A 25,172-nucleotide genomic window follows, 5' to 3' on the forward strand; every position below is an offset into this window, starting at 1 on the left:
TTGTCCAAATCTTCTATATGTCGTGCCATGGCTTGCATTTGAGCTGTTTGCCGTGTCTGACTTGCAGTATGGGCCGCTTGTGCTGCTGTGAGGATATCGTGATCTGCCTCTATTTGGGCCATGCGGTCCGCCATACCTTGTATATCCGACCTCATCAGCTGGAGGTCCGCCCTGATAGAGGCCTGGAGGGCTGTGGTAGCTTGATTCAGGTCTGCCCGGTTGGGTAGTGCCTTGAGCAGGGTCAGACAGTCTGTCGGTGGTGTCTCCATGTGTTCATCTCGGCCTGGTGAGTGGGAGTTTGGCGTGGAGGCTTCTGATCACTCAAGAAGTTTAGTAATGAAGGGAAGTAGCGATCTAGGATGGGAGTTAGAAGGAGAGGTAGAGTCAAGAGAAGGCTTGTTTAGGATGTGATTGATGATTGCTTGTTTGAGTGAAGAGGGTAAGATGCCAGTGGATTTAATGTGTTGATTGTACTGGTTGTATGTGCCTTTCCTCTTCCCCCTGTTCCGGTCTTATTTTTTTTCCATTAGGGCATTGTACCATTGTTCCAGGAACACTTCCAGACCAGTTCAAACTTGCTGCCCTGCCACTCATTTAAATCTATGATGTGGTCTTCAGCCCTTGTTATTGTCTGTGCCCACCCTTCCTGGCTATTACCAGGACCCTATTCACGTTAGTTGTAAGCTTTGTAGTGTGATTGATTTCTATCCATAGTAGATGCTGCTATTGGTTGGCTTGGGATATTCTATCTAAAGTCCATACTGCCATAGGGTACCACTATAACATTATTGTCAGTAAATGAGGCTATTGGGGGTATAAATAGATGCTCTGTTTTTAATAAAGGTTGTTGTTCTCCCCTTAACAACGTTTCATCTAGTGCTTGGGGAAGTGGGCTATAATCTTTTCAGCAACATATCTTCCAACCTGAGAGAACTGCAGTGGAGATACTGGCTTGGAGTATTGGAGCTTTACTGCAATTAGGTAATAGTGGGGTTGCAGTGTGAAGTTATACCAAGTAGTTAAGGATTTCCAGGATACTTTGCAATGCAGCTAGTTATAGGTAAATACCTTATAGGATAAGACAATACAGGATCATGCAGAGTTGCAGAGGCTGAAACAGGTATGTATATTCCAAAATAATATAATGCAAGTTGCTTACGAGATCATGCAGTGATGCAGCAATTGAAGCAGTACTCCAGCAATACTCCACAAATCAGGATTCTTGGAAGCTGATAAGGAAAGTATTTCGGTAAGATGTAATTCAGGCAAGTTCAGGATGAAGTAATGCAGGTTAGTGTCTTTCAGTATGAGGAAATGCAGATGAGTGCAGGATGAGGCACTGCAGGTAAGGTCTCTACAGAATGAAATAATGTAGATAAAATACAGGATATTACCAGGAACAGAGATTCTTTATCAGAGCATAGACTTCAATGTCAAGGCCCTGTTGTGTGCCGGGAGTAGACTTATCAAGCCTCCTAATTAGTTAATCCAGGTGAGGTTATTAAGGTGAGTGAATAGATTAGTGGTTAGGGAGGCCACTAGAGGAGAAAATCATGAAGTTCACTTAAAGGGCCAGTAATAAACGAAAAAGTCTTACATGTCAGTTTTGAAACCTGTCAAGTATGTTCTATCTGAGAACAGCTAAAAAGCAAAAGATATAATCCTACTCACATTTTATGGAGCTGTAACTAGCTCCAGTATGAATGGCCTACAGTTGTACAATCCCCTTTTGCAAGGATACGTGAGAGTGGTGTCTTTGTAGTATGAGGACCATAAATTATAAAAAGATAAAAAAGGAAACACAATAGTGCTTTCTATTTAAAATATTTGAAGGTTAAGATAAATGAAGAACATACTCACATTTACCAGAGCAGGCCTACTGCTCGATCGATAGGGCATGGGTGGTATAATTCCCACCGGATATCTTGAGAGTAGTAGTCACTGGATCAAAAAATCAGGTGCCAGGCAGTTTGGAGTAAAAATAATAAAAATAGCAGTAATAATTAAATGTGAAGGGGATATAGTATGTGTAGCAATCTATAAGAGTATATGAAATGGGGATGTTTTCATTCATCCCCATTTTTTCAATCATCATCTCTTTTCCTATTAAACCCCATCATCCCCATTTCATAGTTACATAGTTAGATAGCTGAAAAGAGACTTGCGTCCATCAAGTTCAGCCTTCCTCACATTTGTTTTTTGCTGTTGATCCAAAAGAAGGCAAAAAAACAAAAAAACTAATTTTGCACAATTTTGCAACAAGCTAGGACAAAAAATTCCTTCTTGACCCCAGAATGGCAGTTAGATTTATCCTTGGATCAAGCAGTTATTACCCTACATTGAAAGATTATATCCTTGAATATTCTGTCTTTGCAAGTATGCATCTAGTAGCTGTTTGAACATCTGTATGGACTCTGATAAAACCACTTCTTCAGGCAGAGAATTCCACATCCTGATTGTTCTTACAGTAAAAAAACCTTTCCTTTGCCGTAGACGAAATCTTTTTTCTTCCAGTCTAAACGCATGGCCTCGTGTGCTATGTAAAGTCCGGTTTGTGAATAGATTTCCACACAATGGTTTGTATTGGCCCCGAATATATTTGTATAATGTTATCATATCCCCTCTCAGGCGACGTTTTTCTAAACTAAATAGGTTTAAATTTGTTAACCTTTCTTCATAGCTGATATGTTCCATTCCTTTTATTAATTTTGTAGCCCGCCTCTGCACTTTTTCTAGTGCCATGATATCCTTCTTTAGAACAGGTGCCCAAAATTGCACAGCATATTCAATATGTGGTCTTACCAGTGATTTATAGAGAGGCAAAATGATATTCTCGTCCCGAGAATGAATGCCCTTTTTCATGCATGACAATACCTTACTGGCCTTGGCCACTGCTGATTGACATTGCACATATGTCATATATACTCTTATAGATTGCTACACATACTATATCCCATTCACTGTCCTGTGTTACAGTTCCCCAATACCCGTTTTTTGCCATTTCCATAGAAACTTATGTTGCAGTGGAATCACCTTAATTCCCAACGCCCATCCCATTCAGACGTAGTTACCATACGTAACCTTACCCTCCCCACCGAACGTGGCCTCTGTTTAACCAAATGGCCAACAAATCCCACAATGCCTCCCTCCTTACGGCCGCAAATAAAATGGTGAACTATATTATATTAGTCCGTTTTCGTTTTTGGTAAACCAAAGACCACAACAGGGCACTGAGGCAAGGGAAAGGTTAGCTTATATACACACAGGGTGTGTCTGATTGGCTAACCTCCAATTAGTGTTAACCACAACATGTGGGAGGAGTGTCTTCCCTCCCTTGTGTTCTGTAAGGTCATCACTGTGTGCCGGGTCACATGACAGGGTGCAGCACACATATAAGGAAGCTGCTCTGGAGCATTCACAAGTCTGGAGACAGGGACCAGATGACATTGCTTGCGGTGATGAGGTAAGCAAGGTCGCCACATGCTTACCTCATCACCGCAAACGGTGTCATCTGGGCCCCTTTATAAAGATGTGGTGCAGGGGCAGGGGACCTGACATATGTGAGAATAAATTACTTCATATGATCGCTATCTTTCAATAATTTTTTTTTTTTTTTTGTATGATCGGTCATATTTTCAGAATCAATGCCAAAATGTCACAATTTCTGCCAGGATATGCAAACTTTGAGCACAACTGTATGTGAAACAAAGCACCTTAGAGTATATAGCATATGCCTGAAAACCATGCACAAATAAGACCACAAAATCAGGTACATCCACTAAATGGTGCAAATACATAAGTAAAAATAATCAAATAAATTACATCTATAAATATAAGTCATAGTAAACACAAAGCAAACAACCAAATGCACAATATGTGTAGAAAAAAATAAAACTATATATAATGAAATTTAAGAAACAAGGCATACATGCATATTAAGGATGAGAGACCAATGCTCCATTATCTCTGTTACCAAGTATCAATCTGCAGTAACATTGATATTCTAAAGAAGAAACTGTAACAGAAAATAGTAAATACTGTATCAAATCTATTAAAGTGAATTTAGATAGAAACCATATACAGCTTTTAGCTACCAGGTAGCGATCTAAATTGATAGTGAAACAATAACAACATATTATGGCAAAATTATTATCAGAAGCATTACATTTACTAGATATCCCTTACAAAAGAATGTAACTTACATTCACTTTATCAGTAACTTACATTCACTTTATCAGTTCATCATACAGACTATATATATATATATATATATATATATATATATATATATATATATATATATATATACATAATGTCTCTGAACACCTCTGTGATAAAAATACATATAATTTAACTTTATGATTACCATAAAAAATTTTTGGGTAAGTAAACCTTTGAATACAAAAATAACTCTCTATATATTAAATCACTAAATTCATCATCTGGTTGAACCCCTTCATCTAGAAATCTTCGGATATCTCTCATTGAATATTTATACTTAAAGAATCAGTAGTATTGATTCTAATATCAATATTACCAAATATTTCTAATTTAACGAAGAATATAACGTAACAAAATATCCAATTGTCAGGGTATTTATATCGGCAGACATTTTGTGCTATGATAGAAATTAAAATGTATATTGTCAGAGTCATTCTGAACAGACCAGACTCCATTTTGTTATTTTCAAGTTAACAAAGAGACACAAAATTTCTATCCTTTCTGTAAAACTAACCACTTTGCCAGAGCTAAAGGAATGCATAGTATAAACAAATCAAGTGATAAGAAATGAGAATGGGGGATGGACAGACTGTTAGCTAAATGCTAATGGAATATAATTAATTCTAAAACCCAGACATTTGTGACAGAGAAGATTAAATAATTTAATTTTACTTTCGATATTGTATAGAGTCCCATTGTAAATTAGAGGTCATACTTAGTTATAACTGTCATATTAGAAATTATAGCAGGAATTGGAGACACATAGTCTGAAGAAAGCCCAAAGAAACTGTTTGATCTGACAGAAAACTTAAATTATAAATAACCATAAAGATAAGGTAAATGACGTCAAAATAGCCACCAGGAAAAGTTAACTCTTTCCTGGATAGGTATGTTTAGTGGGACGACACTGCCCTCTATAGACCAAATACTTAAATTGTTATCTGGAAGTTAACCACACCTCCAATGTTTCTATTGGTCTATCACCTAGTGAATTTTCCTTTAAAAAGTTAAGACAAAGGGAAGAGAGAGGAATGCAGAGAAGGCAAGGGAGGCAAAGGAAGCAAGGCAGTCGGAAGCAGGCTAAGAAAGAAAAGCAGAGTGAGAGCGAGAAAGAAACATTCCTTGACACTTAGCTACCTGAGAATATCTGATGAGAAAATCTACTCAACTGGTAATTATACTGGTTTCATTTAATGAATCTAAATTAATAATAATTTTCTAATAGCATAATATATGACTGGATAAATCACGATAAGATTTCGATATTTAGAAATCTTAGTTAACTGAGAAGTATATATTTATAACCATTCCATGCTGCAGATGGAATTAGAATAAGTATGTGTTTATGTGACATATCACATGTTAGCATATCGTGATATTCATCCAGGTGTATTGATTTGCTACAAAATAAGATAAAATAAGATAAAATATCTGTGAACATGGTAGATTACTCTTATTGGATGGTTCCAGGAAATGACTAATGAGCTGGTTTAAATGTTATTTTATTTAAAATTACATGAGAATAGATCTTAATTCCTAGGAGGTCTAGCCAGCATTGAAAGGGTTATTCTAACTGTCAGCTAAAGATTTATGGTCTTATGCTGAAAACTTTTCTGTGTGTGAAACTTTCGTTTCTCTGTGAAGCCCATCATAAATCATTATCTTGACAATTAAGACTGTGTTAGCCAGTGGAATGTATTGCCATTTGTATTGCATACTCATGTTATACTGAATATTCATTGATTATTATCACGCATGTTACATATTATTATTATTTAATTTGTCACAATAAATTGTTTGTAAGTTTTAAAAAAAACAACAAAAAAGCAGTACCACTGTCACCTATTAATACAAAAGGGAGACCCATTCTATTTTAAATCAGTGGTTGCTCTGGTACCAAGATGGGAAATGCAAAACATCTCCCTCTTGAAAACAAGTCACTGCCACATAGGGGCTTCACTATTCTCTCATTGCCCTGAAATGTGAAGCGACTAATGGGTGACATAATTAATACTACATATTTAAAACTTCTCTATTAGTCAGATAATAAAAGGAGAGAGGAGAAATAGTAGAGATGGCATAAACATAGAGCTGGACAAAGTCAGAAATCAGATGATTAGTTAGGAAAGAGAGAAGAAAGACATATATAAATTATACAGCGTCACCTTTAAAAATTTGTATTTTGTTAGTCTGTTTATTTTATGTTATATATGAGAAGATTTTTGACAATAAAGAAAACTATCCTCCTTGTAGGCCTTCCTAAAATGTCAACTTACTGTAGTAAGTTACCCTTCAGTTTCAATATTGTTAAGATGTTCTCTAATACGATCTTTACGTTTCTGTTCCGCGTTATCCACATATTGGACCAAACAGAGGGTGCAAGTTAGATACATTGCAGTATTTAAGTTGGTGGCTGGCTAGCAGGTAATGATCTTACTGAACCAAGTGACCTCTTCAGATGCCAAGAGCTTTTTTTTTAATTATTTGCCTGCTGGCTGCTAGAACTGGTAGTTAAGGTATAATATTGATTAATTAATTTTGAACAATAATTTCATTAGCTGGGATCAATATTGTTTTATAACAGACAGATCATGCCAAATTAACTTAATTATACTATATGAACAAGTTAGCAGTAATATAGATACAGATAATCCAGTAGAATGAATCTACTTGGATTTTTATAAGGCATTTCATACAGTTCCATAGAAAAGATTACTAGTAAAACTGAAATCAGTAGGTTTAGATGCTACATTGAATTCTTGGATAGAACACTGACTTAATGATACAGTGCAGAGAGTAGTTGTAAATGGAAAATTTTCAAATTGGACAAAAATGGTAAGTGGATTGGTTCAGTCCTCGGTCTACTTCTCTTTAATCTGCTTATTATTATTATTATTATGATATTTATAGAGCGCCGTCAAATTCCGTAGCGCTTTACAATTGGTGGACGAACAGACATGTAGTTGTAACCAGATAAGTTGGACACACAGGAACAGAGGGGTTATGGGCCCTGCTCAATGAGCTTACATGCTAGAGGGAGTGGGGTAAAATGACACAATAAGGTGTAACCGCATGCGGTTCCCTTATTTACCACTATAATGTCTTAAAGCATAGAACTTAGTAGGGCTAACCATACAGATATCTTATCCATAATTTTATATAGTTAGTAAGAGATCCTCTATTTAACATATGTAAATAATTGAGAATACAATATAAAATAAGGATTGTCTTGGAAGCAATAGATTTTGTCTTTTAGATATTTATTATATAAAAATATAAATATAGACATATAAAATCCATTATAGCAGAGTTTATAAGATGACATTAAATGCTTGCAAATATCATTAATAGGTTAACATACCCTTCTGAACATGTCATCATGTCAGCCTCTCAGTCATTTTAAGATGGAGCAGCGTCTGTCTCCAAGTCTCTCCTCTGTGTCTTAACATTTAAAAAGTACACCTATTTATACCTTAAGTGTCGTCATTTTAGAGTCACCATAGTTCATATATGAAAAAGTAACTTGTCTACTTTAAATCAATTTAGGACCTCCCTTAGTTTGGCAAAGATACAAGGCAATAACTAAAGGGTGCATACGTCATGGAAATTTTCCTGACTTAGTTCAAGATGGCATCTTAAAGTCTGAATAGCTTATCTGTTGTTTATACTAAGACGTAAGTGCACAGTCGTGGGAGATTCCCGGATTTGGGGAAGTTTCATTAACTTGGGGTTACCACAGTATATTGTGTACTGAAAGAGTCGTAATATAGCCTTGAAGCTTGTTTATGCGTTATTGTTATTGCATTTGCCCATAACAAAGGTAAGGATAGTATTAGACTAGTGACAGTTGCAGAAGAGGGATCAGTTGGGAGCTATTAAGAGTTTAATTGATACGCTTTTATGAAGAAGTGGGTTTTTAATAATTTTTTGAAGAAGTGGAGACTGGGTGAGCATCTAACAGAGGAGGGAAGCGAGTTCCACAGGAACAGTGCAGCCCTCGAGAAATCTTGAAGGCGAGCATCAGAGGTGGGAGTACGGACAGAAGATAGACGTAAGTCTTCAGCATTTCGTAAGGGCCTAGACGGGACATACTTGTGTATAGGCTTGTGTATTATGTAGAGATAATAAATTATCTTGAAGTGGGTGTTTAAAATTGTTTGTATGTGTTTGGAGATGACGCAAAACTATGTAAGATAATATAGTCTGAACATGATATAACCTTTCTACAGAGGGAATTGGATAAATTGGGGACTGGTTAGGCAAGTGGCAGATGAGATTCAATATAGGTAAATGCAAAGTTATGCATGTTGGAATAAAGAACACACAATGCACTTATACATTAAATGGTGTTAGGTTAGGGATAACATTAAAAAAAAGTCTTGGGAACAATTATGGATAAACTAAGCAACAGTATGCAATACTGGTCTGCCATTGCAAAAGCTATTAAGGTGCGTCTATGTATAAACATGGGTATTGATTTATGTGATCAAAATATAATGTTGCCTCTTTTTAAATCAATGGTAAGATCCCACCTTGAACAAGCGGTGCAAATTTGTTTTAATGAAGAATTTTGAAGAACTAGAATAAATGTAGAGATGAGCAAAAATGAGTAAAGGGGGTGGAAAATATTAGTTATGAAGAAACTGCATTTGTTTTCTTTAGAAAAAAGGAGCCCCAGAGCAGATATGATAACACTGTTCAAATATATACAGGGTTGGTACAGAATAGGGTGTGTGCTAACCTGATCATTAGAAGGAATATACAACAGATAAGAAATCACCAATTGAAACTGGAAGAAAAACATTTTTATTTACAGCTAAGGAAATGGTTCTTTACAATAAGAAAAATAACCATGTGGAATTCTCTATCTAAAGAGGTTGTCGTATTAGATTCTATAGATATATATATTTTTTTTAAGTCGTGGATGCTTTTTTTTAACATAATATTCAAGGGTATAATTGATATGTATGTGAACATTTAGTTGATCCAGGGAGATATCTGATTGCCATGATGGAGTCAAGAAGGATTCCCCCCACCCCCTCCCCTTTCCCCCTTTTTTGTGTCATAATTGGAAATGGTTACAATTGCGATTTTTTGCCTTCTTTTGGATCAAAAGCATAAAAATATGTTTTCCAAGGAAGTTGATGAACAGACTATTTTTAAATTAGATTGCTATGCAACTATGTAATTTACAGAGTAACCCCTGGGAATTCATTATGTGAAAGTTTCTTTGAACTCTTTGATGATGCTATCTGCCCACAAATGCCCAAGTTTAGTTGGAAATCTTTGTAGATCTGAATAGATTTTCTTTCAATGACACAAGGTACAGACTGAGCTGTTTAAGCAGGAGTTTCTCTGCATATGTAATATTGTCCAAAAAAATCATAAATTAGATTTCAGTAACTCATTTTCTCTCTTCACAGTGGAAGATTATCATGAGGAAGAAAAAAGGGATCTTGATCTTTATCTTGCCTTTGTGGTACTATCTGTATTGCTTTTCTCCATCTCGATCATGTAAGTGTGTTTTCCAACATACAGCACATTGCATGAATGCAATTTTATTGTAATTTATTATTTGCTATGAAGTTGTCTGCATGGATTTTACAACTTTGTGATTCCTAATGTAGGGAAATAAATATGTATCATTGTGATCATCAGTAGCAAAGAAGGATCAATAATTGCGATCAGTAGTAAAGTGGAATATCTCATTAAGCCTTAACTTAGCTATAGTAGAAATAACTCAGCACATTTTTGAGCAATTCAAAGACAAATTGTGATTTCCTATATGTGGTATGGGATAGGTAAATAAATGATTGTAAATTCCAGGAACACCCATGAAACAAGAGGGAGTTAAATAATCTCTTCTATTCCTACACCTAATTTGTGGTGGAACCTTGGTCAAATATATTTAAGAGAGAGTGAAATTGCCTGTGTCCATACACCTTTCCCCCTACTTTATTACATTATTAACAGACACATTAGCCAGTGGCAGAACTACTGCTAGTGCAGCTGGTGTGGCTGCACCTAAACCTGCAAGCATAGAGGGCCCATGCACTGAGGGCCACCCGGTGGCTGTATTGAATCAGGGGCTTGGTCAGGTGCTGTGACTCTTCAATAGTTTAACCGGGCCCCATGCTCTATGTGATGCCACAGTGCTGGGAGGAAGTGAGTACAAATCACCAATCACTTGCGATAAATAATTAATAATATGTAACATGCATGACAATAATCAGTGACTATTTAGGTATAACAATAGTTTAAAATATGGCAAAAATTATGACTAGTGATGTCCCGAACTGTTCGCTGGCGAATAGTTCCTGGCGAACATCGGTTGTTCGCGTTCTCCACGGACGGCGAACACATGCGCTGTTCGGTCCGCCCCCTATTCGTCATCATTGAGTAAACTTTGACCCTGGCCTGTACCTCACAGTCAGCAGACACATTCCAGCCATTCAGCAGCAGACCCTCCCTCCCAGACCCTCCCACCTCCTGGACAGCATCCATTTTGCATTCATTGTAAAGCTGCATTCTTAGTGAGAGTAGGGACAGTGTTTACCTGCTGCTGATTTGATAGGGAAATTGATAGATAGGCTAGTGTATTCAGTGTCTACTACAGTCCTGAAGGACTCATCTGATCTCTGCTGTAAGGAAAGCACCCCAAAAATCCCTTTTTAGGGCTAGAACATCAGTCTGCTTTTTTTTTTTCTGTGTAATGTAATTGCAGTTGCCTGCCTGCAAGCCAGCCTGTGTGTCAGGCTCACAGCATATACTGTGCCCACTTGCCCAGTGCCACCACTCACTTACTGGTGTCAAAATAGCTTGCATTTAAACAAAAAAAACCTTTTTTGAATGTAGTATAATAGCAGTCAGTTTCCTTCACTAGTGTGCGTTTCAGGGCCTGCCAAGTGCTTCCACTCACTCACTGGTGTCACAATAGCTTGCATTTAACAAAAACAAAAACGTTTTGGACTGTAATATAATAGCAGTCAGTTTCCTTCACTAATGTGCGTTTCAGGGTCTGCCAGGGCACAGTGTCACACCAGTGCAACTCAAATCTGGTGTAACAGTAGTGTAAATTTTTTTTTAAAAATACAATTTTGACTGTAATAGATTGAATAGCAGTTAGTTGTCTGCCAGAGTGTGTGTCAGGCTCACAGCGTATACTGTGCCCACTTGCCCAGTGCCACCACTCATCACTGGTGTCACAATAGCTTGCATTTAACAAAAAAAAACTTTTTGGACTGTAATATAATAGCAGTCAGTTTCCTTCACGAGTGTGCGTTTCAGGGCCTGCCCAATTACCACCACTCACTCATATCTGGTGTCCCAATAGCTTGCATTTAAAAAAAAACTAAACTTTTTGGACTGTAATATAATAGCAGTCAGTTTCCTTTACTAGTGTGCGTTTCAGAGCCTGCCCAGTGCCACCACTCACTCATATCTGGAGTCCCAATAGCTTGCATTTAATAAAAAATAAACTTTTTGGACTGTAATATAATAGCAGTCCTTCACGAGTGTGCATTTCAGGGCCTGCCAGGGCACAGTGTCACACCAGTGCCACTCATATCTGTTGTCACAGTAGCTTGCACGCATAGTACAGGGGCAGGGGCCGTCGTGGTCGTGGTTCTGTGATTCCCTTTGGCCCTAGAATAATGCCCAGTGTTCAGAGGCCACGTACCCTGAACTTGAATAGTTCTAAGGACATAGATGACTGGCTAACACAGGACACCCAATCTTCTACAGCTTCCGCTCGGAACCTCGACGCACCATCCTCCTCCAGCTTAGCTTCGGGCACCTCTCAAGTTACCATTCGCCCGCCTGCCACCACCACCAACACTAGCACCACAGCCGCTCACTTGGTATGTCAGAGGAGTTATTTACACATCAGTTGGAAGAAATGAGTGATGCGCAACCATTATTGCCAGAGGATGTAGATAACAGGGATATGTCTCAGTCAGGCAGCATTACACACGTACGGTGTGATGATGATGATGTTGTACCCACTGCTGCTTCCTTTGCTGAGTTGTCAGATACAAGTGAAGCGGTTGATGATGACTATGCGTCCGTGGATGTCACATAGGTGCCCGCTAGAAGAGAAGAAGAACAGGGGGAAAGTTCAGATTGGGAGACAGAGTGGAGGAGGAGGAGACAAGTTGGAAGCAGGGGGAGGTCGTCGCAAGGAGCTAGTGGCACAGTCAGACAGCATGCATCGGCACCCGGGGTCAGCCAGACAGCACGCCAATCAACGCCACCAGAATGCCGTCATTGCAGAGCTCAGCAGTGTGGCATTTTTTTTGTGTGTCTGCCTCTGACAACAGCGATGCCATTTGCAACCCACCTAGGTACAACTGCTTTGCGAAGGCACATGATCGCATATCACAAACGCCTATGGGATCAACACATGAGTACAAGTTTTACACAAACTCAAAGCCGCCATCCTCTTCCTGGTCCAGCATCTTCAGCCACGTTAACCACTGCTGTCCTCCTTGCCCCCTCTCAACCATCCGCCCCTCCGTCTCTCGCCTTGAGCAGTTCCTGCTCATCTGCCCACAGTCAGGTGTCTGTCAAGGACATGTTTGAGCGTAAGAAGCCAATGTCACAAAGTCACCCCCTTGCCCAGCATCTGACAGCTGGCTTGACTGAACTCTTAGCCAGCCAGCTTTTACCATACAAGCTGGTGGAGTCTGATGCGTTCAAAAAATTTGTAGCTATTGGGACACCGCAGTGGAAGGTACCCGGACAAAATTTCTTTGCACAAAAGGCAATCCCCAACCTATACTCGATTGTGCAAAAGGAAGTAATGGCATGTCTGGCACACAGTGTTGGGGCAAGGGTCCATCTGACCACTGATACCTGGTCTGCAAAGCATGGTCAGGGAAGGTATATCACCTACACTGTGCATTGGGTAAACCTGCTGACGGCTGCCAAGCATGGAATGCGTGGCTCTGCAGAGGAGTTGGTGACACCGCCACGACTTGCAGGCAGGCCTGCTGCCACCTCCTATACTCCTCTTCATACTTCATCCTCTTCCATAACCTCCTCGGCTGAGTCCTCTTCTGCTGCTGCGTCTTGCTCCACATCAACAGCACCCCCCCAGCTCCCCAGGTACTGTTCCACATCCCGGATACGGCAGTGTCACGCCGTCTTGGGGTTGACTTGCCTGAAAGCAGAGATTCACACCGGACCAGCACTCCTGTCCGCCCTGAACGCACAGGTGGATCAGTGGCTGACTCCGCACCAACTGGAGAAAGGCAAAGTGGTTTGTGACAACGGAAGAAATTTGTTGGCGGCATTGCATTTGGGCAAGTTGACACAAGTGTCATGCATGGCACATGTGTGTAATCTGATCGTACAACGCTTTGTGCATAAGTACCCAGGCTTACAGGACGTCCTTAAGCAGGCCAGGAAGGTGTGTGGCTATTTTAGCCGTTCCTACACGACCATGGCGCACTTTTCCGATATCCAGCGGCGAAAAAAGATGCCAGTGAGGCACTTGATTTGCGACAGCCCGACACGTTGGAATTCAACACTCCTAATGTTCGACCGCCTGCTCCAACAAGAAAAAGCCGTTAACGAGCATTTGTATGACTGGAGTGATAGGACAGCCTCTGGGGAGCTGGGAATTTTTTTGCCACGTTACTGGACGCTCATGCGCAATGCCTGTAGGCTCATGCGTCCTTTTGAGGAGGTGACAAACCTAGTCAGTCGCACCGAAGGCACCATCAGCGACATCATACCATTTGTTTTCTTCCTGGAGCGTGCCCTGCGAAGAGTGCTGGATCAGGCCGTAGATGAGCGTGAAGAGGAAGAGTTGTGGTCACTATCACCACCAGAAACAGCCTTATCAGCATCGCTTGCTGGACCTGTGGCAACGCTGGAAGAGGATTGTGAGGAAGAGGAGTCAGAGGAGGAATGTGGCTTTGAGGAGGAGGAGGAAGACCAACCACAAAAGGCATCCCAGGGTGCTCGTCGTCACCTATCTGGTACCCGTGGTGTTGTACGTGGCTGGGGGGAAGAACATACCTTCAGAGAGATCACTGAGGACGAGGAACAGGACATAAGTAGCTCGGCATCCAACCTTGTGCAAATGGGGTCTTTCATGCTGTCGTGCCTGTTGAGGGACCCTCGTATAAAAAGGCTGAAGGAGAACGACCTGTACTGGGTGTCCACGCTACTAGACCCCCGGTATAAGCAGAAAGTGCCTGAAATGTTACCGAATTACGGCACGTCGGAAAGGATGCACTAGTTCCAAAATCAATTAAAAAGTATGCTTTAGACATAAAGCACAGGCATGTAAAGTGATGAGAAACCTGACACAAAAGTTTAATAGAGGGGGGGCGGAGCTAGCAGCCATACTGAGAAGACGCACATGTCTCGAGCTCCTGGAGACAATTGCACAATTACGGCAAAAACAGGTGTAAAAAACTACTTTTCTTGGCAACCAGGGCTGCTACCTGCTCCTGGATGGTCATGGGTCGGCGAAACAAAAAATCGAAGCCGGACAGACCTCCGTCTACCGCGGACATTGGAGAACTCCTGCGGAGGCCTTCAAACTACCAAAGGCCTGAGATGGCGCCGCAACTGGAAGGCCTATACAACTCATTCAGTGAGGCCACAGAGTCGGAAGACGGCGACTACGACACTGGGGCAATGAGCAGAGAGCCTCTCCCACCCAAGAACCCAAGCCTGACAGAAGGGAAACTCAAAGAAATGCTGGGTGAATTACGCCGCAATATAGCGACCGACATAGGAATTTTCAGAGACGAGATAAGTGGAGTGGTAGCCCGCCTGCAAAATGCGGAGCTCAACACCGCCGCACAAGATTCCCGACTACATGCAGTGGAGCAACAAATCTCTGCCCTGCAGCAGACACAACGACAGCACCAAGATAATTTGGCAGCACTAGAGGACAGGAGGCGCTGGAAAAATCTAAAAATCCGAGGCCTACCTAATGTGGTGGAGACAGCGGAGTTGCCGCACCTAATCCGCAGATTGCTCACCACGCTTTTCACGGCCAAACAAGCCAAAGGGATGCCACTGGAAAGTTGCTTTCGCATCACCAGATCACAAACTGGCACACCAGAAAGAGGGAACGATGTAATTGTAAGATTCCAACACGGGCGAGACCGCCAGGCGTTCATGTCAGCAGTACGCAATAAATCACCCCTCCATTTTGAGGGCCATGACTTAACCTTTTACCCAGACCTGTCGAAGGCCACCATGGACTGGAGACGGTCCCTGCGACCCCTGACTGCAGAACTCCTGGCACATAACATACCTTACCACTGGTCACCTGAAACTACATGACGCTACCGAAATACCTGAAATCCTGCAGCAGCTCGCACTAGGAGGGCGGACACCAGCCACAACGGAACTCAACAAGCCGAAGGCGACCACCACCTGGAATCCCGCCACGGCGCAACCCTTCGTACCGGCTACCCAGAGGGGAGAAAAGGCGTCTACGTCAGTGCCATGAACTCTCCGACACAGTCCACATTATGGACTTAAGCCTCTCTCGGCTATGCTATATGTACTTTTAAGTTTATTGGTTTATTTTTATTTTTCACACACTTTACTGTTTGCATGCTGCCCGCTACCTTAAGCATACCTGTTTACCCCCTCCATTGATGCGTGCGTACACCGCACCAGTTTGTACTTGCCCTCCCCCCCCCTCACCCCCCTGTACAATCCCTAGAGAAGTCGTCCGGTATTCCTGACACAGAGAAATAAGCAGGGGGACATAAGCCAATCTACCAAGCTCCCGGTTAACTCACTTAGGCCCACCTAGAGACCAGAGCGGCATTTGTTGCACCCTACCCATAGGAACTCAGAATATACTCACCCCGCATTGCATAGGCAGGTGCTGCACGTAAGATAAACCGCTGTTTTCAGCCTTTATTGTTAGTGATACCGTTCGTTATTACTGGCACTGTTTACTGCTTATTATGTACTAACAATATCTCTCTAGCTACTCATTCATGCTAGCTAGGGTTGACAGTCTAAGCAACATCTCCTTTTTTCTTTCCTTTAAAAATCAACCTAGCGCTGTATTCTCAACATTCACCCTTCACATATCAGCGAACATTAATACCATGCTGGCTATTAGAGTCTTTCACCATCGTTAACCTAACTAGTGTGATTACTAACATTTACAAATGTTGAACGATGGACATGTGGTTCACTCTGTTACATTAAGATGTTAATCTTTTTATTAATCTTTTAACTGCACCCTTGTAACTAAACAACTTTAGCCAGAGCTCAGATAATCTCGTACTCGCTCTACAGTTGAGCAAAGTTGTTTGTCTTTTTTATATATCTTGCATCATTGCAGTACTGTATCTACTGATTGTTAACAACTACAAAATTTAAAATGTGCCTGTTTAATAGGTCACGACCTGCACTCCAAACTAAGATTACCTGTACCTTGACACCGCTGTTGTGGCGCACCAAGGCTGTTTGTCAATTCTTGTGCACAATAAAAATAAAGAATTTAAAAAGTATGCTTTACACAGCGTATAAGGGTGATGTCACAGCACAACGGGAATCTAACAGGGGAAGAGGTGAAAGTAATCCTCCTCCTCCCACGACCACGCCGGCAAGGACAGGACGCTTTACAGACGTGTTGTTGATGGAGGACATGCGGAGCTTTTTAAGTCCTACACATCGCCACAGCCCTTCGGGGTCCACCCTCAGAGAACGACTCGACCGACAGGTAGCAGACTACCTCGCCTTAACTGCAGATATCGACACTCTGAGGCGCGATGAACCCCTTGACTACTGGGTGTGCAGGCTTGACCTGTGGCCTGAGCTATCCCAATTTGCGATAGAACTTCTGGCCTGCCCCGCTTCAAGTGTCCTGTCAGAAAGGACCTTCAGTGCAGCAGGAGGTATTGTCACTGAGAAGAGAAGTCGTCTAGGTCAAAAAAGTCTAGATTACCTCACCTTTATTAAGATGAATGAGGGATGGATCCCGAAGGGACTTACAGTGGGCGATACATTCGACTAAAAAAGGCCTGATGAGGGGGACTACTTAACACACCACTCCTATCTGGTGGCACATTACAGGAAGTGCAGAATTATTAGGCAAGTTGTATTTTTGAGGATTAATTTTATTATTGAACAACAACCATGTTCTCAATGAACCCAAAAAACTCATTAATATCAAAGCTGAATATTTTTGGAAGTAGTTTTTAGTTTGTTTTTAGTTATAGCTATTTTAGGGGGATATCTGTGTGTGCAGGTGACTATTACTGTGCATAATTATTAGGCAACTTAACAAAAAACAAATATATACCCATTTCAATTATTTATTTTTACCAGTGAAACCAATATAACATCTCAACATTCACAAATATACATTTCTGACATTCAAAAACATAACAAAAACAAATCAGTGACCAATATAGCCACCTTTCTTTGCAAGGACACTCAAAAGCCTGCCATCCATGGATTCTGTCAGTGTTTTGATCTGTTCACCATCAACATTGCGTGCAGCAGCAACCACAGCCTCCCAGACACTGTTCAGAGAGGTGTACTGTTTTCCCTCCTTGTAAATCTCACATTTGATGATGGACCACAGGTTCTCAATGGGGTTCAGATCAGGTGAACAAGGAGGCCATGTCATTAGATTTTCTTCTTTTATACCCTTTCTTGCCAGCTACGCTGTGGAGTACTTGGACGCGTGTGATGGAGCATTGTCCTGCATGAAAATCATGTTTTTCTTGAAGGATGCAGACTTCTTCCAGTACCACTGCTTGAAGAAGGTGTCTTCCAGAAACTGGCAGTAGGACTGGAAGTTGAGCTTGACTCCATCCTCTACCCGAAAAGGCCCCACAAGCTCATCTTTGATGATACCAGCCCAAACCAGTACTCCACCTCCACCTTGCTGGCGTCTGAGTCGGACTGGAGCTCTCTGCCCTTTACCAATCCATCCATCTGGCCCATCAAGACTCACTCTCATTTCATCAGTCCATAAAACCTTAGAAAAATCAGTCTTGAGATATTTCTTGGCCCAGTCTTGACGTTTCAGCTTGTGTGTCTTGTTCAGTGGTGGTCGTCTTTCAGCCTTTCTTACCTTGGCCATGTCTCTGAGTATTGCACACCTTGTGCTTTTGGGCACTCCAGTGATGTTGCAGCTCTGAAATATGGCCAAACTGGTGGCAAGTGGCATCTTGGCAGCTGCACGCTTGACTTTTCTCAGTTCATGGGCAGTTATTTTGCGCCTTGGTTTCTCCACACGCTTCTTGCGACCCTGTTGACTATTTTGAATGAAACGCTTGATTGTTCGATGATCACGCTTCAGAAGCTTTGCAATTTTAAGAGTGCTGCATCCCTCTGCAAGATATCTCACTATTTTTGACTTTTCTGAGCCTGTCAAGTCCTTCTTTTGACCCATTTTGCCAAAGAAAAGGAAGTTGCCTAATAATTATGCACACCTGATATAGGGTGTTGATGTCATTAGACCACACCCCTTCTCATTACAGAGATGCACATCACCTAATATGCTTAATTGGTAGTAGGCTTTCGAGCCTATACAGCTTGGGGAAAGACAACATGCATAAAGAGGATGATGTGGTCAAAATACTCATTTGCCTAATAATTCTGCACTCCCTGTAGATTGCACGCACAGTGCCCCAAATTTGAAGTAGGAGGACCGACCAAGCATCTTTTTCCATCTCCCGCTTCCTAAAATCGATGCCTTATATACACGTCCCCTGATAGGGGACGTAACAGGGATTAAACTGATAGAAATAGTACTACTTAACACACCTTATAATAACGCAGAGAGAGGCAATGCAGAGAGAGGAGTCTGAAGAAGAGGAGTCAGAGGAGGAAGGTGGCTTTGAGTAGGTGGAAGACACACAGCAGGCATCCCAGGGGGCTTGTTGTCACCTTTTGGGGACCCTTGGTGTTGTAAATGGCTGGGTGGAGGAAGAGACCTTCAATGACATCAGTGAGGACAAGGAACGGGACATGGCTAGCTTGGTATCCAACCTTGTGCAAATGGGGAGTTTGTGGTTGTGCAAATGGACTGTTTGCGGTTGTTTGCGGTGCGTTAAACGGGGAGTTTGGTCTGTCACTGTGAAGCGGGCGTAACCCTTACACTACCTGATCGATACAACATCATACCTGATGTTTTAAAGCAGGTTATTCCAAACAATTTAGGAACGTTAGGTGATTTATGCCCTTTATGGATTAAAACCAGACTCTGCATCAACTATGTAATTTTCCATGGGAGTTTTGCCATGGATCCCCCTCCGGCATGCCACAGTAAGGGTGTTAGTCCCCTTGAAACAACTTTTCCATCACTATTGTGGCCAGAAAGAGTCCCTGTGGGTTTTAAAATTCGCCTTCCCATTGAAGTCTATGGCGTTTCGCCCGTTCGTGAACATTTGCGGAAGTTCGTGTTTCGCCATTCGCAAACCTAAAATTTTATGTTAGCGACATCACTAATTATGACAACAATAACCACAACAAAGATAATTTTTAAATCACTTAAGGACGATGAGATTCTTAGTCTACGTAGAATTTATCCACCAGTAGGGTCAGTGTACTTAGCAAGTAATTGTACAAGTTTTCAAGACATATGAATAATCAAATAGCTTATTAGCAACTTATTTGTAACAGCAACATAAAGTTCAATTCATTTCCAAAGGAGTTACATGCAATATTACAGATAATTCCGCTAGAATTTAACCAACAATTATTTTAACAATACTACAGAAATACTATAGGAAATCCTTCACAGAGAATGAAACATAGAGCTTTAGCAGCACAGCTTCAAACAGTAAAAACTAGATGCTGACAGGTAGTAAGAATCACACAGAGAATTAAGTAAGCACTTATGCATTGTAAACAAAAATACAATGTTTCTCACACAAATAGTCCTCTATCTGACCATCACCTCCTATCATTTGTTCTTGAGTGCCCCCACACCTAGAATCCTCAGCCTAACCGCCCTCAACTAAGGAGGAACCTGAATTATCTTAACCTCCAGCAGCTCTAAACTGATATCCATTCTGAACTCTCATCCATCCCTACCTTCCTGTCCCTCTCTGCCTAGCTCCTCACATAATGTTACCCTCACCTTTTACCCAGACGCTGCAGTCCTGCTCCAAGAACGCACCCTTCAAGGAGGGCACGCCTCCAACCGTGGCATACTAAGTCAAACCGCTACCTGCAGAGATGCTCCCGTTCAGCTGAACACTGCTGGAGGAAGTCTCACACCATGTCAGACTTTCTGGATTAAACATTTGCTTTGCATTCATATAGCGCAGCCCTCACCCTTGCTACTTACTTTTCTTCTCTCATTAGTTCATGCTCTCGCAATCCTATGCGTCTCTTTAATTCCTTTAACTGTTTTTTTTTGCCCTGCTGTGGCCACCCCCCAAACTTGAATTTTTAATACTTTGGAAAGTATTTATAGCATCTGTCAGCTTTTTGCTATAGAGGAACAATTGTACCTTATTGTATCTTTATATCTACTATATTTTTGCGCTCTCTTTTCTGAATTTTTATTATAACACCCCCCAAACTAATCTTTCAGCTGATAGCTTAGCATGTCACTTTTCTGACAAGATTAAATAGTTAAGGAATGAATTCTTCTCCCTTCACTCCTCTCTATCTCAACCTTACTTGGACCGTACCACCCCTACCCTCCAAGTCTATTCTCCTGATACTGAACAGGAGGTAGCTGTGCTCCTCCTTTCCTCTTGTCCCACCACATGTCTGCTTGATCCCATACCCTCTCATCTCATCATATCTCTCGCCCCATGTCTTGTGCCATCCTTAACGCACATCTTCAACTGATCTCTTTTCCTCTGGTGTTCTCCCTGCTCCTCTTAAGCATACTACTGTTGTATCCATCCTAAATAAGCATTGTAATGACCCAGATTCCCCTTTCAACTATCATCCCATATACCTGCTCCCCTTTTTCTCAAAGCTTCTGGAAAGACTTGTCTTTACCCGTTTGACTTGCTTCCTCAATTCTAACTTTCTCCTTGACCCTCTTCAGTCTTGATTCTGCCCCTCCACTCCACAAAGACCACTCTCATTAAAGTTACAAACAATCTAATTGTGGCTAAATCCAAAGGCCACTACTCCATACTAATTCTTCTTGACCTCTCTGCTGCCTTTGACACTGTTGATCATGGCTTCCTTCTCCAAACTCTTCAATCTCTTTGTCTCTGTGACACAGCCCTCTCATGGTTCTCCTCCTATCCCTCCCAACGTTCACTCAGTGTCTTCTTTTCCAATGACACCTCCTCCCCTCATCCTGTCTCAGTCAGAGTCCCTCAAGGTTCGGCTCTGATTCCACTACCACCTGAACGCTGATGACACCCAGATATATTTCTCCTCCCCTGACCTCTTCTCTGCTGTCCTACAATGTGTTACCAATTGCCTTTCTTCCATCTCTGACTGGATGTCTTCACGCTTTCTGAAACTCAATCTCTCTAAAACTGAGATCCTTGTCTTTCCTCCTCCTAATACTGATCCTCCTCTTTCGCTCTCCTTTCAAGTTAGTGGTATGCACATTAGCCCATCCTTGCAAGCACGCTGTCTTTGCATTATACTTTACTCTGGCCTCACTTTGAGCCTCACATCCGGTCTGTCACCAAATGCTGTCGATTCCACCTTAACCCCTTAAGGACACATGACATGTGTGACATGTCATGATTCCCTTTTATTCCAGAAGTTTGGTCCTTAAGGGGTTAAAAACATTGCCCGCATCTTCCCCTTTTTTACGCAAGATACTACCAAGGAACTTGCTCTAGTAATCTCTCGCATGGATTATTGTAACCCTTTCCTAATTGGTCTTCCCAGAAGCCGCATTGCCCCACTACAGTCTGTAATGAATGCTGCCGCCAGACTGATTTTCCTCTCCAGTCGCTCCCCTCACACCTCACCCCTTTGTCAGTCCTTCCATTGGCTTCATGTATCCTATAGGAGTCAATTCAAAGTACGAATCCACACCTACAAGACACTGAACAATTCTAGCCCCTCCTATATCTCTTCACTGATCCATAAGTATGCACCTTTTCGCTCTCTCCGCTCTGTCCATGATTATCTGCTGTGTGCTGCTCGCAACTCACAGCAGATGATCATGGACACGGCCAACTCACAATTGCAGGACTTCTCGCGGGCGGCTCCCTTCCTTTTGAATAGCCTGCTTATTATCATTAGACGCTTCCTAATCTTCAAATGTTTAAAAAGTGCCTTAAAACCCATCTCTTGAGGAACGCTTATGGCCTCCCAGAGTGACCTCTACCTACATACCTGTCACTTGCTCTCTCCTAAAAGGCAGCACTCTACTCTCTCCTCCAACTCTGCCTCACTTCCACCTTGTTTGATTGCTATCTCATGTCCTACTGTGTTTTATACCCCACCTCCTCTAGACTGCAAGCTCGTTTGAGCAGGGTCCTCTTCATCATATTGTTCCCGTAAGTTTTTGTAATTGTCTCATTTATTGTTAAATCTCTTCCTCTATAATATTGTAAAATGCTACAGAATTTGTTGGTGCTATATAAATGCCAATATTAATAATAAAAATAGCTTAACAATTTTTTTTTAGCTATTAACCAAAAGAACAATTCTAATTTTAATTTCTGCACATAATTAACTTTTTTGATTAAATATGAACTGTTCCTAAATTCAGATAGGTCAATAGCTTGGTATGCTAAACTTGGCAAATTACCAGCGATTTTATATATAATTCTCATTCAACTGCAGAATTAATTTTGAATGATATATAATTCCCTCAGCTAAATGATTCCAAAAGTTTCAAATATGATCAGCATTATCCAGGTATATTTCTGCTTTTATTAAAATGTTATTACATTTAATTAAATTAAACCAGCATATTTACCAGCTTTCTGGTAAGAACATTATTTTGTAGGTTGGTGATATAATCCATATGATGGTGAATGCCAGTAAAAGAGAAATTGAGTATGAAGTTAGCAAGAGCAGTGTTGTAAGTCCAGAGTTGATCTGGTTTACAAAGAAATTTAACAAACACTTTGCAGAGTAAAGGTGTGTCCAGCGTGTGTTCCTTTATATTGTCTAATTATGAGCTGATGAGGCTTTTGAATCCCCAATTATCTGAATCTTGAATCTGAATCCTCTTTAAAAGTGTTGTTTTCCCTTTTTAAACAATTTGTTATGTTCACTTTGTTACGTGGTCTTTTTAGTGACCAATGGGATTCGGTGGGTGTACCTTATTCTAATGATTGTCTTATAGGCATTGATCAGTAGATGGCGTTATTGCATCACAATAATTTTTATTACTAATTCCATCTACCACTTTGTCTAAGGGTTTAATTGAAATTGGTAACAAAAATGACGTCACATTTTCTTATCTTTATAGCTACTTCATCATTAAAGGACCACTATAGTGCCAGGAAAACATACTTGTTTTCCTGGCACTATAGTGCCCTGAGGGTGCCCCCTCCCTCAGGGCCCCCTCTTGCCGGGCTCTAGGGTGAGGAAGGGGTTAAAATCTTACTCCTGCGTAGGTCTCCCTCGGCGCTGGGGAATCTCCTCCTTCTTCTGCCGTCATCGGCTGAATGCGCATGTGCGGCAATAGCTGCGCGCGCATTCAGCCAGTCTCATAGGAAAGCATTCTCAATGCTTTCCTATGGACGGCAGCGTCTTCTCACTGTAAAAATCACAGTGAGAAGCGCAGAAGCGCCTCTAGCGGCTGTCAATGAGACAGCCACTAGAGGCTGGATTAACCCATTTGTAAACATAGCAGTTTCTCTGAAACTGCTATGTTTACAGCAGAAAGGGTTAATCCTAGATGGACCTGGCACCCAGACCACTTCATTAAGCTGAAGTGGTCTGGGTGCCTATAGTGGTCCTTTAATTGTTGTCATACTTCAAAGGGATAATGGTCAGTCTCAGTAGACTACCAGTCTCCTTTTCATGCCATAAAGTATCTTTTTGACGCATCTGGACTTTGGTTCAACTCATTCTTACAATGGGGTCTTATAGAAGTCCCATTGAATTTGAAAAGTAAAATGAATTACTGGTAGGGAGTATCTCTTCTTGGTAATTCTAATCTTTCTCTGTTTTTCTCAGTTGCACTGTCCTTTTGTATGGAGCTAAGTGTATCTGTATTAGTAATATGTGATAACATATGATTTATACATGTCTTTTACACACATTCAACTAATGTTAGTTTTAATAATAATGAAATGTATTCATTGGGTTATATCTATGCATATATTTAAAATATTAATATATGTACTATTTGTGTATAATTAAACATAATTATATGGTTAGTATATGTGTGTGTGTGGGCTTGAATTTTCAACCCCCTTCAAGCACTTAGTTCTAAGTGTAAGAGATGTGTTATCTCGAATCACTGTTTACATTAGCCACAATCCAGTCAGTTTGATCATGCAGTGAATGGCGTTTGTGCATTCTGTTACAAAATGGAGTCACATCTGCTAAGCAATGACTTTACCGTATACGCTTAATTTAAATTCCACAATATCCCTGACAGTATGTGTCAATGTGTGTGTGACAAACTCCCCTTTTTTAGTGAGTTTGCCATGAATTTTTGGAGGGGACTACTTGCAAGTCTCCTGCCCCAAGACTATGGGCCCTGCAAAAAGACATGCTAAAAAGTCTATTTGGGCTTATTGGATTTTAAAACACTTTATCTGCCCCATTAAATCCATGGGACAATGTGCCTCTTCCCCTCCCCCTTTTTCCTGTCCTATTGTTTCTCCAGCAGGGCGTTGTCCCAGGGACACTGCCAGATCAGTTTAAACTGGCTGCTTTGTCCCTTCTCAATCTCCCATCAGCCCTTGCTATTTTCTGACCTCACCCTTCCATGTACTATACGGCACTTTTAACATTGGACATATTGAGCGCTCAGATCCAAGCTATCTGCGGATATGTTGGACATATAGTTTAAACATTGTATTATATGAGTTGTGTATTTTTAT

General features: G+C 41.2%; 1 protein-coding gene across 1 annotated transcript in view; it reads left to right on the top strand.

Annotated features, from left to right (window-relative positions):
* Positions 1-25,172, top strand: part of IZUMO3 (IZUMO family member 3) — a 135,423-nt gene that overhangs the window by 96,733 nt on the left and 13,518 nt on the right. The window contains exon 4 of the mRNA XM_063435568.1: positions 9,645-9,735. Within this exon, the coding sequence (XP_063291638.1) occupies positions 9,645-9,735 (91 nt within the window). The remainder of the gene's footprint in view (positions 1-9,644; positions 9,736-25,172) is intronic.

The sequence above is a fragment of the Pelobates fuscus genome, chromosome 11 (genome assembly GCF_036172605.1).
Source record: "Pelobates fuscus isolate aPelFus1 chromosome 11, aPelFus1.pri, whole genome shotgun sequence".
Taxonomy (NCBI): Eukaryota; Metazoa; Chordata; class Amphibia; order Anura; family Pelobatidae; genus Pelobates; species Pelobates fuscus.